At 51.9% G+C, this 14541-nt stretch overlaps 2 protein-coding genes and 1 long non-coding RNA gene across 5 annotated transcripts; 1 reads left to right on the forward strand and 2 right to left on the reverse strand.

Annotated features, from left to right (window-relative positions):
* The first annotated feature begins 3 nt into the window (after positions 1–3).
* Positions 4–1236, forward strand: Cox6b2 (cytochrome c oxidase subunit 6B2). 3 transcript variants are annotated; one of them, XM_087587830.1, is made up of 4 exons: positions 4–74; positions 178–303; positions 870–940; positions 1056–1236. In XM_087587830.1, the coding sequence occupies exons 2-4, from the start codon at positions 192–194 to the stop codon at positions 1107–1109; spliced, it is 237 nt and encodes a 78-aa protein (XP_087443956.1). In that variant the 5' UTR covers positions 4–74; positions 178–191; the 3' UTR covers positions 1110–1236. The 3 variants fall into 3 exon arrangements, with proteins under 3 accessions (XP_087443956.1, XP_087443945.1, NP_001034174.1); NM_001039085.1 differs by having other exon boundaries at positions 9–74; positions 870–970; positions 1056–1234; XM_087587819.1 differs by having other exon boundaries at positions 870–1236.
* A 4226-nt stretch (positions 1237–5462) lies between these two features.
* Positions 5463–13069, reverse strand: Kmt5c (lysine methyltransferase 5C). The gene is made up of 10 exons (NM_001107475.1): positions 12915–13069; positions 12344–12442; positions 11148–11357; positions 10836–11001; positions 10387–10496; positions 9982–10145; positions 9828–9847; positions 7047–7183; positions 6742–6926; positions 5463–6627 (listed from the first exon to the last, which is right to left on the reverse strand). The coding sequence occupies exons 3-10, from the start codon at positions 11255–11257 to the stop codon at positions 6107–6109; spliced, it is 1413 nt and encodes a 470-aa protein (NP_001100945.1). The 5' UTR covers positions 11258–11357; positions 12344–12442; positions 12915–13069; the 3' UTR covers positions 5463–6106.
* LOC148007219 (uncharacterized) lies at positions 11499–13195 on the reverse strand. The gene is made up of 3 exons (XR_015649720.1): positions 12915–13195; positions 11753–11931; positions 11499–11614 (listed from the first exon to the last, which is right to left on the reverse strand). It is a non-coding gene; the product is annotated as an uncharacterized LOC148007219 (long non-coding RNA).
* Between the last annotated feature and the right edge of the window lie 1346 nt (positions 13196–14541).

The following is a 14541-nucleotide window of genomic DNA, read 5'->3' on the forward strand; positions in this document are numbered from 1 at the left end:
CTCATTCTAAAGCTAAAGGCACTGGTGGACTCCGCAACTGTGGTGTTCCAGCTACGTTGGTCCACTTCAGTCTGGTGAGGACGGGGTGGGTGGTGTTTAGAGTGGGTTAGGAGCTGGGGAAGGTGGAAGCACGGGGCGGCCCCTAGTCTCCACGGAGCTCTGCACCCTTTCTTGCAGGAATTTCTACCTGGATGTTGGGTGTTCAAGCCCAGATGCCTGCTCCAGGCCAATGGACAACGCCGCCCTTCGACCCGCGCTTCCCTAACCAAAACCAGACGCGTAACTGCTACCAGAATTTTCTGGGTGAGACCGGTTGGGCCAAATTAGAGGGGAGGCCCCCACCTGGAGGCCGTCGGAGACCGTTGGAATGGGAGGCTGCACCGTGGCCTAGAGGGGTGGGGCCTGCACAAAGCGGATGGGGCTGAACCATGGAGGGACCGACCCTGGAATGGAGGGAGGCAGCTGGTCTGGAGGGAATAAGATTGCCACGTTGGGATTGAGCCAGAAAGGATGGAGCCTTGTCTGTAAAAGACTGAGGGGGCGAGATCAAGAGAAAAGGAGCGGGACTTGAGGTGAAGGGAGGCACCTGATCTGGAGCCAGCTGGAGCTGAGTCCTGGAAGGGAAAGGTGAGGCAGACAACCAGAAGGGATTAGACCTCTCTAGGTGATGGAGCTCAGTCAAGAAGGGAGTTTTGGGGCTGGAATTGAAAAGAGGAACCCGATTGGTTGGAAAGGGTGAGACTGTCTTGGAAGGGCTGGGCATGATAGGGTGGGACCTAGGTCAGAGGGGAGGGATGTGGCCTCTTCTTAACTGGACAGGGCTTGTCTCGCGACCCACGCCCCCACCCTTACCCCGAGGCACTCTGCAGACTACCACCGGTGTGTGAAGACCATGGATCGCCGCGGAAAGAACACACAGGCCTGCGACTACTATTTCCGTGTATTCCATTCACTGTGTCCCGTCAGCTGGGTGAGAGGGCGGAGAGGGGTTGGTGGACAGGGTAGTGGCTTCAGACTCAGGCTGAGCAGCCGCCCGGGTCCCTCTGCCTCTGCAGGTGCAGCGCTGGAATGAGCAGATCAAGCAGGGAACTTTCCCAGGCAAAATCTGACCTTGCACTTGAGCGCTGCTCCTTGGTGGCATCAACCCCCAGTGACCGCTGTCCTTGCCCCAGCCTGGGTTGCCCCCCTCCTCCACTTTGTCCTTATGCCACAAATAAAGCTATGGTGCTGCTAATATTTATTTCTTCTGTTTTATTTCCTGTGTTTGAGATAGGGTATCTCTTGCAAATCCTGGAACTTAACTGATGGAATAGATGGCTGGGGTCCTCCCGTTTCTGACTTCCCAGCACTGGCATTACAGCCAGCCATGGGCCTGCACCGGGCTTTTTGCATGCATGTTGGGGATCTATGCATACACAGTGACTGCTTACTGACTGAGCCCCTGAACACTGCTTCTTTTGATCATGGGGCAAGAAGGATTGCAGCTCTGAGTTAAGGCAGTCATAATTCCCAAGTAGGTATATAGAAACAAGCTGAGAGGCTCTTGTGTTTTGCTTCTGATCATGAAATCAAAATCTCAATATTGAAGGTAGCCCATGTCTTTAGTCCAGCACTCCAAAGGCAGAGGTATGTGAATCTCTGTGAATTTGAAGCTAGCCTGATCTACATAGTTCAAGGCTAACCAAGGCTACATTACACAGTGAAATACTGGCAAAACAAAACCATTCCTAAAAAAAAAACAAAACAAAAAAAAACCCCACTCCTTAAAAACAACATCGGGGGCTGGAGAGATGGCTCAGTAGTGAAGAGCATTGGCTGCTCTTCCAGAGGTCCTGAGTTCAAGTCCGATCAACCACAGGGGCTCACAACCATCTGTAATGGGATCTGATGCCCTCTTCTGGTGTGTCTGAAGACAACTACAGTGTACTTGTATACATTAAATAAATTTAAAAAAAAATCAACAAAACCTTCTCCAGCTACAGGGCTCCACTGGGTCCTGTCTCTGAATTGCTACATCTGTCTGCTACTAGTATTCAAGTGTCCACACATCAGCTTCTTCCCATCCTGTCTGGGCCATCTGGGCTATCACACCCCCACCCATCCAGTCCCTGGTCTTGAGGAATCTTCATCCCATGACCCAATGTTCTATAATTTCATGACTACCCTGCTTTGACACTTTATTGGCTTTTGATCATGCTGTACCTCTACTCCATCCCTCCAAAAACATCCTGCCTCCACAATAAGAGCCCTCTTGTTCCAACAAGGCCACAGAGACTTGCCCATCCTTCAGCAACCCCAAAACCCCGCACATCTGATTTTATTAATTAAAAAATGTATATGAACAAAATACTCATGTACACACACACACACACACACACACACACCTACCTTGAACACCTGGTGCCCATGGAGACCAGAAGGGAGCCGTAGATCTCTTAGAACTTACAGCAGTACATGTTCTTAACCACTGAGCCATCTCTCAAGCATCCTGCTTACTTTGAATTCTAGTGCAGGTCTACCCTGTGCTCATGTGGAACCATCTGTCCTTTTGTCCATACAGGATGTTTCTTCCACTGACCCCTTTAGCACACTCACACTTCTGTCTGAATTCCCATCTTTTCCAATCATTCTGGTTCCAGATGCTTCCAAACATGAGTGGCACCATTTTATGGATGAGTCTATGTAGCCCTTGAGCCAAAGAGATCCACCCACGTCTCCTTACAACTGGAATTAAAAATGTGTACCACCACCACCACCTTGTCCTGATAACTCCCAGACCCCTTTTTAAAAATGTGTGAGTGGGTGGGTGGGCACTGGTGGGGGGTGGCCAGCAGAGGACATCAGATGCCCCCCATAGGCTGGAATTACTGAAAATGGTGAGTAGCCTAATACGGGGTCCTCTGGAAGAACAGTAAACACTCTTAACCCCTGAGCCTTCTCTTCATCCTCAAGACCATTTGTTTATTGTTCTGATATAGTCTCTTGTAGCCATGCTAGCTTCGAACTCTTAATCCTTCTAATTCTATCTTCCAAGTGTTGGGATTAAAGCCACCAAGCCCAGTACTAGTAATCCTAAACAGAGACAGAGGCCTCTAGCTGGTTGTGCTGGCACCTGCTGTTACCCCCAGCTATCAACCCTCCAGCCAGACCTGAAGTAATCCTCAGACTCAGTCTGAGGCCTCAGGTGACTGACTACATTTAACTCTCAGGTTCAAAGATAACTTTGATTATGCAAGTCATTTTCCTAGGTGACCAACCTCAGTTTCTCCAGCTGTATATCATGATGGCTAAGACTCAGGTTGTCAGAAGCAGTATAGGAAGGGTGGCTGAGCTCCTAGGATTGGCTGGCCCCACCCTTGATGACCTGTCTACCACCTGCCCCATGGGCTGCTCATCACCCATCAAGGCACACCCCACATGGCCTGGGATGACTACATCTAGACCTTGGCCTCAGAACTGTCTGACCACAACCTGAGAGGGAGGGGCAGGAAGTACAGGGTAATGATAAGGCTTCAGAAAGATACTGGTCACTCTACACCCCGACAGGTGGTGTTGCAGATAGAACAGCAGTTGACCAGAGGGCACTGTCAGGGAAGAGGTTAAATGCTCCCTAAAGACTTAATAACAGGGTTGGGGATTTAGCTCAGCGGTAGAGCGCTGGCCTAGTGAGCGCAAGGCCCTGGGTTCGGTCCCCAGCCCCGGGGGGGGGGGGGGGGGACTTAATAACATCACCCAGTTAGGTGCCTGGAGCACATGACAATCAGCTAGGGACCCATCTTTTGTCCCACCAAGTCCTGGGTCTAGAGTTATGTATTCTCCCAATGCCCATTCCTTCCTCTATCACTTCTCCTACTCAGGTTCATATTCCCTCTTGTCATTGTCACTTGACTACTTCCTGTGTCTTTACGTTTTAAGGCCAGACTGGCATTAAGCTTTCCAAGTAGAGAATGCTGGCTTCAAACTCACAGAGAGCCACCTAACTCTGCCTACCAAGTGCCGGGATTAAATGTGTGTGCTGCCATTGCCCATCCATTCTTTTTTTTTTTTTTTTTTTTTTTTTTTTTTTGGTTCTTTTTTTCGGAGCTGGGGATCGAACCCAGGGCCTTGCACTTCCTAGGCAAGCGCTCTACCACTGAGCTAAATCCCCAACCCCGCCCATCCATTCTTATAATCTTGGCCAACTTTGCCCATGCTTGACCTACACAAGGAGCCGGGTCACAACTTGCCTGCCAACCCCCACTTGGACTACTTGCTTCCACCACAAATTTTCAAGCTCTCTAGGCCTCCCAGCTAGTGTTTCCCCACCTACATCCACTGGGGTCAATTTTCCATGATCCCAGGGCAATACCCTGTCTCTTAGCAGCCTCCCCTGCTTAGAGGATTTGAGACTGATTGCCCTGCTTTCCTCTTCCCTTGAGCCCTGTAGTTCCTCAGAAATCTATTTCTTTCTGGGACTACTGGCGGGGTTTCATGTGCTTCCTGGGTAGAGAGGCCAGAACATTAAAATAGCTCTGCTGCTTCCGGCTTTGTCCTATAGATCTTCAAGACCCCACTTCATTTCCAGACACTAGTTCTCCTCATAGGATCCTAGGGCTCTGGGAGCCATCAGATCAACCTCCGAGATTCTCTAAGGAGAAACAGGATGGGGAAAGCCCCACTGAGACGGTACCAGTTTCCATGCTGGCTCTTTTCTTTCTTGGTTCTTTTCTGGTATGAAGGATCAAATTTAGGGCTTGGTGCCTGCTTAGTAAGCCCTCTAAAACTGAACTACATCCCCAGCTTGTTTTATTCCTAGTGTACAAGAAGGAAACTTGAGGACAGCTGGGCTACATGAGGTTCCCTCCACCCCTCAGCAGGGCTGAGCTTTTTTTTTTTTTTTTTTTGGGGGGTTCTTTTTTTTTCCGGAGCTGGGGACCGAACCCAGGGCCTTGCGCTTCCTAGACAAGCGCTCTGCCACTGAGCCAAATCCCCAACCCCAGGGCTGAGCTTCTTGGTCCCATTTGTATCATCTCCTCTCAACCTGCTCCTGAGGCCAATGCCCAAGTACAGTTTTTTGTTTGTTTTCGACAGATCCCTGTGTAGATCAGGCTAGCCTTGAACTCACACAGATCTGTCTGCTTTTGCCTCTTTAGTGCTGGGATTAAAGGGGTGCCACCACACCAGGCCCTGCTGAGATCTGGCTGAGAAGAGACAAGCCCCAGTATGGCCTCAGGCAAGAGACTCTGCTTCCCTCCTGGTCATCAGTTATTGGTTATCGTCTCAGTTCCCCACAGCGGAGAATGCATTTGGTCATGTCCTACAAGCATTGCATGTGCGGTTAGAGGCCTTTATCTTATTCCAGCGGTCCCCAGAACCCACTGCCCTCTCCCTTCTTAAGGCATATTGGGGTAGTTGGCAGTCTCCCAGGCATGCCACCTCATGAGCCAAGCTGAGATCTCACCCTCCAACATAAAAAACTCTTAAGGGCTTACAATGTTTTAATAAAAAGTTCAAGTTCTTCCAATCCCCCATCATACCCCATTCTGGTGTGGGGAGGAGAGGGAGCCTCCCCTACACCCCAGTAGCACCAGGGATAGCACCGTGAAAAAGATGAGGTCACACCTGGCCTCCCTGAGACCCATGTTCAGAGCCAAGGTTGTGTCCCTGGGTACAACCCACCCCATCTGACAGCCCGTACCTCCATCAACTGCAGAGCTGAGCGCCAACTTACTCCCCACTCTGGGAGTAGTTTGGGAAGGCAAACCCCCAAGTCAATTCCACCTCCTGAGGCCTGGCCTTCTGGAGAGTTGCCATGGAGTGGCCCCCAACCCCTATGGCTTTGCTCCCTGGGGAGGAAGAGGCTGAGGGGAGGGGAATGACTCCTACAGTCCTGAGGTGGGGGCAGGGACAGGGATGGGGACATCAAATGGCCAGGGCTCCCTGCTGAGTTGGGGCTGGCTCAGGGGTCAGCAACCATAGAGCAACAAGGATCAAACTCTCTAGGGATGTCCCCAACAACACACTCCCAAGATCAGACCTGGGTTAAGGGTCAGTTTCCTCTTTCCCTTCTGGAGGGGTCCAAGACAGAGACTCTACCTTCCATTCAGGGCTCCCTGTAAGCAGCCCATCATGGCTCACCACTATTGATGTCCAGATCAATAGAACCATGGCTGACCACTAGCCGGAGGCGCTTAGGTGGGCAGAAAGGAGCGAAGGCAAGGGCCTGTTTAGGTATGAGGTCAGGGGTGGGGGTGGGACCTAGGTTCCCAGCAGGAGCAGGAGCAGCTGGTAGGGCTGGGGCTAGAGGGGAAAGTTCAACGCGCACCACAGAAGGTAGCCCATAGCGTCGGGCCCAGTACCAGTCCTGTTTTGGGGTCCAGCGAGTCTGGGGGAGCAGGTGTAGGGTCACCATGGCCTCAGCCCGTAGTTGGCAGTGGGGACCACAGCCTCCCCATCGGTGTAGGGATACACAGGCAGTGTGCAGGTCAGGGGACAATGAAGCCTGGGGTATCCTGGGGCGACGGCGGCGGCGACGGCGGCGCTTCCGGGGACGTACTCTGGGCTGGGGCTGAGGCACCCACTGGAGCCAGAGGGGCAAGTAGTCCATGTGGGGACTGACAGGCAGCAGGCATGAGGGCTGGCAGGCAGCTGGGAGGTCAGAGAAGACAGAAAAAGTGAAAGTCAGTCAACAGGACCTGGGCAGTTCTTTCTCTGGACAGATCAGAAAAAGTGACCCAAAGGCTAGAGAACAGGCATGCTCACCACAGAATGGGTCAGGGCGCAGTGGGGACAGGTGGGAGCAGGCCCGCAGGCTCAGCAGGTTCTGCTGGCTGCTGTCCAAACACTGCTGCAGACGCCTCTTTGTCTCTCGGAGCTCATACTTGTCCAGGGGCCGTGGCCTCAGCTCCGGCTCCCTGGGCTGAAGTCTGAAAGCTCCCTCGCCTTTCCTGCAGGAACAGAAAAGGGCAAAGGGAGATGCTGGGCTGGACATATTTTAGGGTGAATCCTAAGGATGCATCCCAGCCCAGCAACCGTTGACACACCCTGCTCACTCAGTCCGTGCCTACCTCTCACAGGTATAGCATTCACAGTGCTCATTCTTCTCACCGAAGAAGCCCTCGCCATAGAAGCAAGTTACTTCATCCCCCGGCTCAATGTCCCGTAGCACCTTCACACAGGCAGTATTTCCATCTGAGGGCACAAACTGAGGCCATGCCCCCTCAGCACCCTAGTCTGGAGTGCAGGGCAGGAGCTCTTCAGCTCCACAACCTGGCCAGGCACCCAGGTCCAAGGGTTCTGTAATGAGTTAGACCACAGCTAAGGAGCCCACTCCTACCCTACCATTTATTGGTAGCTACCCTGGCTTGAGCCTGTTCTCCACAGAGTTCCTTAAGAGACCGCCTTCTGTGTCTACCCCTCCCTGTCAGCCAGTGAGCTAACCTGACCTCCAGGCGGGATGCAGTGCTCTTCCTCTGACTGCTAGCTAAGTACCAGGCTCCACCCCTTAGACTTACCCTATAGGCCCAGCAGAGTCCCTCAGGGGCCACTCCACCTCTGTGGCTACTTCCCACTCTCCTAAGGCTTATGTTCACTCTGCTGCCAGATTCCCATCCTCCAGCCCAGCTCTTAGCACGCATCCTGAGGTTACCCTATAGACTCCACATCTGCATCTACCTCTGCACTCTCTATGTGGGAGGGAACATGGTCACCATCTAGCTATCTAGCCAACCGGCCACTCAAACCTGACATCCAAAGTGAACCAAGATGCTTCCCTGCCTGATGGCCTCCAGGCCAACTGGCCAGTGCCTGAAAGTAGCACCTCATAGATCCCTGTCCTCTCATCCTGCTGCTCTTCCTTGAGTTGGTCCTTCATCACCTCAAGATTCATCACCTGCCGATCTCCTCAAGGCCACCCTCACTCTGTACACTTCTTCCCTTTCCACTGAGCCTGCTACACACTGCTGCCATAGCCATCTGGAAACCAAACCTCCCATCATGCTGCTAGGTTCAGTGGTCAGACTGCCACCATCTTTGGTTATGGGGTGCCTCATTACAGTCTGAGCCACATGGTTTGAAATGTCTTGCCCTCCTGTGCTTCTGATTTTCTTCAACATGTAGGAAAACTCTGCTCCTTCAGAGCCTGCTGCTTCCAGACCACTATACTCAGTAAGCAAGCTGACAACTGTGTGCACGGTGCCCTTTGCTTTCTGTTACACTCAGTGTCTGCATGCAAGGCAGAGGGCCTAGTGCGGGCTGTGTGTCTTTCATCTTAATAGCCTCTGGAATGTGGAACAAGTCTTGGGCTTCTCAGGTGTCCACCACCTGACCCCAACAACAGTCTTAGGGGGCGTCAACAGGAGAAACCTGAGGCCAGGCCATACAGCCATAACTTTCTAGTTCTGAGTCAGGAAACTGAGCTTTGGTTCTTACTCATGCCATGGGTGCTCCCAAAGGGGACCAGAGGTCTGTGTCCTGACAGAACACAAATGGGAGGACTTCCGGGAGACTCCCCTTCCCTTCTTATCATTACTTGGTTACACTTACACACACACACACACACACACACACACACACACTCATTTTATGTTACAGTCATTGGTGTTTTGCCTGCATGTATGTCTGTGTGAGGGTATAAGAAGCTCTTGACTAGGGGCTGGGGATTTAGCTCAGTGGTAGAGCACTTACCTAGGAAGCGCAAGGCCCTGGGTTCAGTCCCCAGCTCCGAAAAAAAGAACCAAAAAAAAAAAAAAAAAAAAAAAAAAAAAGAAGCTCTTGACCTATAACTAGACCTACACACAGGAGTGAATAGCCACATGGGTGCTGGGAATTGAACCCAGGTCCTCTGGAAGAGCAGCCACTGAGTGTTATTAACTGCTGAGCCATCTTTCTAGCCCTTTTTTAGTTTTTTGAATACAGGACCTTGTTACTGTATAGTCTTGGGTGACCCGAAACTCACTATGTAGACCAAGCTGGCCTCCAACTTGTTTGCTTTTTTTTTTTTTTTTCCAGAGCTGGGGACCGAATCTAGGGTCTTGCACATGCTAGGTAAGCGCTCTACCACTGAGCTAAATCCCCAACCCCTGGCCTCCAACTTGTAATCCTCTTGCTTCTGTCTCCAAAACACTGATTTCACAGGTACAAGGCAGGGTGCTCAACTAAAACTTTGCTTTTGTTCGTGTTGGTCCTGTGGGCTGATCTCAGGCCACTCATTTGTGAGGCAAGAGCACTACCACTGAGCTACACCCCTAGCTCTCTCTGTTTTGTTTCTGTGGCACTAACTCAGGGTCTTACACACATGAAGCAAGCACCCTACCCTGAGCTACATCCCTAGCCCTTTTGAAATATAGTTTCACTGAAGTTGCCAAGATTAATCTAGAACTTAGAATTTTTCTGCCTCAGTCTCCTAAGACAGGAGACTACTCCACTCCACTGGACCTCCAAAACCCTTTGCAACAGGTTCAGGCCAGTAACCTCCTCCTCCCTTACTTTGCCCTTCCATCCAGTTTCTAAGCAGAGGTCCTTGGCCTCCTGGAATTTCTTGGCTTCTCCCTGCCTCTGCTTTCAAAGCTGTCTGGTGAGATTAGCTACCTGCTAATCTGTCTCTCCACCACTCCTTTGCCTCCGTTTCAGTCAGTAACCCAGGCTCCGCCAAAACTGATGCCCCTTCTTCCCTGTCTGATGTCCTTGAGGGCACACGTCTTCCCATGCTGCCCACCCTAGGTACTGCTACCAACTACGAGGGACTGAAAGGATAGGAAATTACCTCATCAGGTGAAATAGTCTAAAACCAGCCCTCCCTGCATTTCAATTCCCACATGCCCACCTTTTTCACACTCTGAAGGTCTCACCTTGCAGTTGGGTTTGCAGTCTGTTGCCATTGGGTGGACAAGAGAGAAAAGAGAAAGAGTGAGCAACTGAAGACAGCCCCTCTACCTTGTCTCATGCACTTGCCTGCCTCCCCCTGCCCTTGCCCCAGCATCCTCTCTCTAGCCTTGCCCTCACCATGGTTGATAAAGGCAGCTGGGCCAAGCCACAGCTGGGCACTCCTTTTTCGAGTGGAGTACATGACGCTGAAGTCGTTCTCGCCTGCCCTAAGTAGGTATTCATCCTCTTCCCGCAGCTCTGCAATGCAGCCCACCAGCAGCTCCAGCTTCTCATTCTTCTTCCTGCCAAGAGTCTAGGCTATGGGGCTCTGAGCAATGCCTCCCAATCCTTGCTGGGGATGAGGACCTTTCACACAGAAGCACCCTGGGACCAGGAGCTCTGAGGTGCAGGGCCAGCCACTGCATCCTCCATTCATTCTCTCTCAAATCCACCAGGTCCTCCTGTGTCACTAACCCTACTTCCCCTGGGTCCTACCTCACCCAGAGGGACTGACTGGGTCTCTGCTCCCAGCAGCCCCCTTACCAAGCACGGGTAGACACAATCTTGGCCCCATTGGTCTCCATGGAGTAGCGGGTGCAGGGCAGAATGGTGAAGCCACTCTCAGGCAGGAAGGCGCGGAGGTAGCAAAAAATCTGAGAGAAGAGTGGGGGAGGGCAGGAAGATGAGCAGGGCCAACCACAGGGTCCTCTTTCTCTTGGACCAGGTCTACTTTGTCACTGACTGTGTGGCCTGGGTCCTCTCTGGGTCTAGGTGTCCTCATCTGTCAAAGGAAGAGGAGGGTGGACTCATCTCAGCTCACCCGCCCCCTGCCCCCCAATTCTCTTCTTCTAGGATTCTGAGCCTTCCTTTTAGGCTGTCCCCAGTGGCAAGGCAGTCTTGGACCTGGGGCCTATATTCCTGAGAGCTCTAGAATCTGTCAGCTAAATAGAGAGTGTACAGTGCAGGGCAGGGTCAGGCATAGGCTCCCTCACGTGGTTCTTGAGGGCAGCCTCCTGCCGAGGAGCACGGTTCTGAAAGTAGTGGGCCATCCAGCCTCCCAGTGTCAGGGCCCGGAATGCAGCTTCCAGGTCCCGTTGCCTTAGGAAAGCTTCCAGTGCTGAGCGAAGGTGGTGTTGTCGTCGGAGGGTGGGCACAGGGCTGGGAGAAAGGGTATGCCTGGGTTCCAGGAACTTCCAGGCCCATGGTCCTCACCCAAAACTTCAGGGAGGCCAGGCTGAGAATTATGAAAATACAAGAGAAAGGGTCCAGGACCCAGGACCCATTACCCCCAAATTCCCCCTCACCTGACATTCATCTTATGGGTGCGGAAGCCGAGGTAGGGGTCAAGAACAAGGCTGGTGGCCAGGTCATCATTCTCGCACAGTTCTCGGGCTGTCACTCGGTCAGGCCCCATGGTGCTCTATAAACCATGCTGCTTCTGGCACAGAACAGGGCACATGGATATGCCACTCAGAAGCTACATGGGATGTCTGTGGGCCCCAGAGCCTGCTTATCTGTAGGAGAGTATGGGGCGGGTGTTTCAATATTGACTTTACAGGGCTTTATGCAAGAATAACACCCAACAGGTACTTTTGAGTGAGGAAACCCTGAGAAATACAGTCTCTTGTGCATTAAGTACTTCCCTCCCCTCTTGCAAAACAGATGCATGACCCCAATCACACACACTACCTTCCCAGGACACGTACTCTTTCACGGAAAGTCAGTACACACAAAGACCACCTTGCCAGGTGCACATGTAGGAGACAGGTCCCTGTGTACCCAGGGGGAAGGAAGATTAATTGGCAGTAGGAGACAACTCCAAAGGCTTAAGATTGCAGGAAGGAGTCAGGATAGCTGGGCTCTCATCAAGGGAAAGGGTAGAATGAATTCTATGTTTTGAGCTTCTTGCCTGCCTTTGCTGACCCTTGCTAGGTTGATTCTCTTGTCCTCATCACCTCCCTCCAAGGTCACCCTCCTCTGGGGAGTGGTCAAAAGGCTGTGGGTGGAATCCAGGCAGCCATTAGGGGAAGGATTCAGTACCTAGTTCCCAACGGAGGATTCCAGCAAAGAGGAGGCCCTCAAGAGGACCTAAATGGGAAGAAGGAATAGAGAGAATGGGAGAAGAAACAAGTCAAAACAAAAGGGTAGGAGGCAAAGAAGGGGAAAAAAAGATTCAGAAAACCAAATCAAATAAAACGGAGGGACAGGTTGGTTACCCAGTACCCTCACTATGGTGTGTCTGACAATTCTGCGCTTTGGGAGAGAGCAAGGAGGCAGAGTGTGGCAAACACACTCTGCCATTCTGGGAGAAAGATCTGGAAAAAAAGACAAGTCTGAGTTAAATGAAGAGGATGCTTAGAAAAAAACCTGGAAGCTGGGAAAAGACAAAGCCAGGTATTGGGAATAAGATGGGAAGGGAGAGAAAGGGGAGAGAAAATGGAGGGAAGTCAAGAAGGATTTGCGGGGAGTGCAGGGTGGGGGAAGGAGAGGAATAAGGCACCTGCGGTTGCAAGGGAGGAGACCACGAAATCCAAAGGGTACATACGCCCAGGGTCCAAGGGAAGGGCTTAGCGGTTCCAAGCAGGGTTTGGGGGAACTCCTGGGGGATTTGAAGTGATGGAAACCTGAAAGATCCTAGGGGTTCGAGAAGGGAATTGAGGGAGCTAAGTAGCTAACTAAAGCCTGGGAAGGTTGTACAAGAGAGGTGGGGAGACTCAGAGAGTCATAGGAAGGGCCTCAGAGGCCAGGATAGTGAGACAGGAGTCAGGAAGTGCCCTGAGTGTGACAGGGTAGGTTACGATACAGGAAAAGGTGGAGGGGATGGGTCCTGGTGGGGCAGGGAACGACCCCTAAGGTGCAAGGAAAGACCTGAGAGTAAGAGGAGTCTGTATGGGCTCCAAGGGTGCAGGGAAGGCTACGAGTGAGGAGCGCGTAGATCCGCGGTGCTGGAGACTGGGACAGCAAGGCTCGAGGACGGGCCCGGGGACAGCCGGGTCAGGGGGTGACTGGGAGGCTGGGCGGCGCGGGGGCCAAGAGGGGGCTTAGAAGTCGGGCCCCGCGCCGCCCCTCACCCGCTTCTCCTCCTCCTTCTCCTCCTCCTCCTCCTCCTCCTCCTCCTCCTCCGGCGCCCGCGTTGCAGCCGCCACCTCCACCCACCGCCTCCTCCGGCTCTCGTCAGATACAGCCGCCGCGCCTCCCCTCGGCCGGAAAGACAGACAACTCAACCTTCTATTGGCCCAACCCGCCGTCATTCCTCCGTTGCTATGAAACTCGCGCTGTTCTTATTGGCTAACACTCATTTCTCTCTTGCTCTTTTTTTCCCGCCTCTCCAGGTCCCAGTCGGTGCCCTGACAAAACCCCACCACGCCCACTCTGTCGGTATATCCAGAGAACTACAGCTAATGGCTTGGGTCGCTGTCATTCAGACATTGCCATAGAAATCTATCCCGCCCCTTCATCGGCCCTGCCCCAAATCATTTCTTTCATTGGCTCAAAGAACCATCGCTCCTACGGAAACTCTGTCAGGGTCAGGTTATTCAGGTCCAAGCGAAAAGAGGGCGGACCCTGTCAAATACAAACTTCATATTTTATTGGTTGGCCTTGGGCATGACCACACTTCCAATCGCTAAGGCCTGCGCCCATCACACTAGAGTCCGGAGCTCTATTCTCTTTCTTTCAGCTTAAGGGGGGGCAAAATCTGAGCGAACCAGGAAGGAAAGAGGTGAATGCACACGCGCGCCACTGCTGCCCCCGGCCCCAGGAAACCATTGGTTGCCATGGTAACAAAACTTCGTTGCCAACCCTGCGTAGCAAGAAGATCTTTTCTCTTGCCTAATATTCCTTTATCGTTTGGGAAATTGTACCTACAAGAACTCTGAAGTTTTCTTGTGCTGCCAATGAACAGTTCGGAAAGAGACGCTGCTGAGAAGTTGGGACTTAGGAGACAAGCTCTGACTCATGGGGCGCTCCCATGGGGAAGCCTCTGTAATTAGGATCACCCCCTCTTCAATCCTGCAAATATAATTAGCAGGATATCATAATTATGTCCAAACAAATAAGCTCCATGCTTGGGGCAGGCAGTCTTTGTTTTTGTTTTTCATGAGTTATCTATTTGGTGGGTTAGAACAATGGCTACAGCACAGAATGTTTTGTTAACACAGACTGAAGGAACAGCTGATTGAAGTGACATTGGACATTGAATGGCCTAGAGGGTAAAAGCACCTGCCCACAAGTCTGACAGCCAGGATCCACAGGATGGAAAGAAAGCACCGACTCCTGAAGGTTGTCTTTGACCCCTGCATTCATGCCAAGGCGAGAGGCCCGCGCGCACACACACACACACACACACACACACACACACACACACACACACTAAATTAATTAAAACACAGCTTGTCTTTTGAGACATGCAGCTTTCTCTGGCTATCCTAGAACTCACCATGTAGACCAGACTGGCCTTGAACTTACAGTGATCCTCCTGTCTCTGCCTCCAGAATGCTGGAATTAAAAATATGTGCCGCTACGCCATGTACAATATTTTGTGGGTTTTGTTGTTGGTGGTTTGGTTTTGGTTTGATTTTTTTGAGTCAGGGTTTCTCTGTATATACCTGGCTATCCTGAAACTCAACTCTGTAGACCAAGCTGGCCTCAAACTCAAGATATCCTGCCTCTGCCTCTGCCTCCAGAATGTTAAGGCAT

The sequence above is a fragment of the Rattus norvegicus genome, chromosome 1, assembly GCF_021556685.1.
Source record: "Rattus norvegicus strain SHRSP/BbbUtx chromosome 1, alternate assembly SHRSP_T2T, whole genome shotgun sequence".
NCBI lineage: Eukaryota > Metazoa > Chordata > Mammalia > Rodentia > Muridae > Rattus > Rattus norvegicus.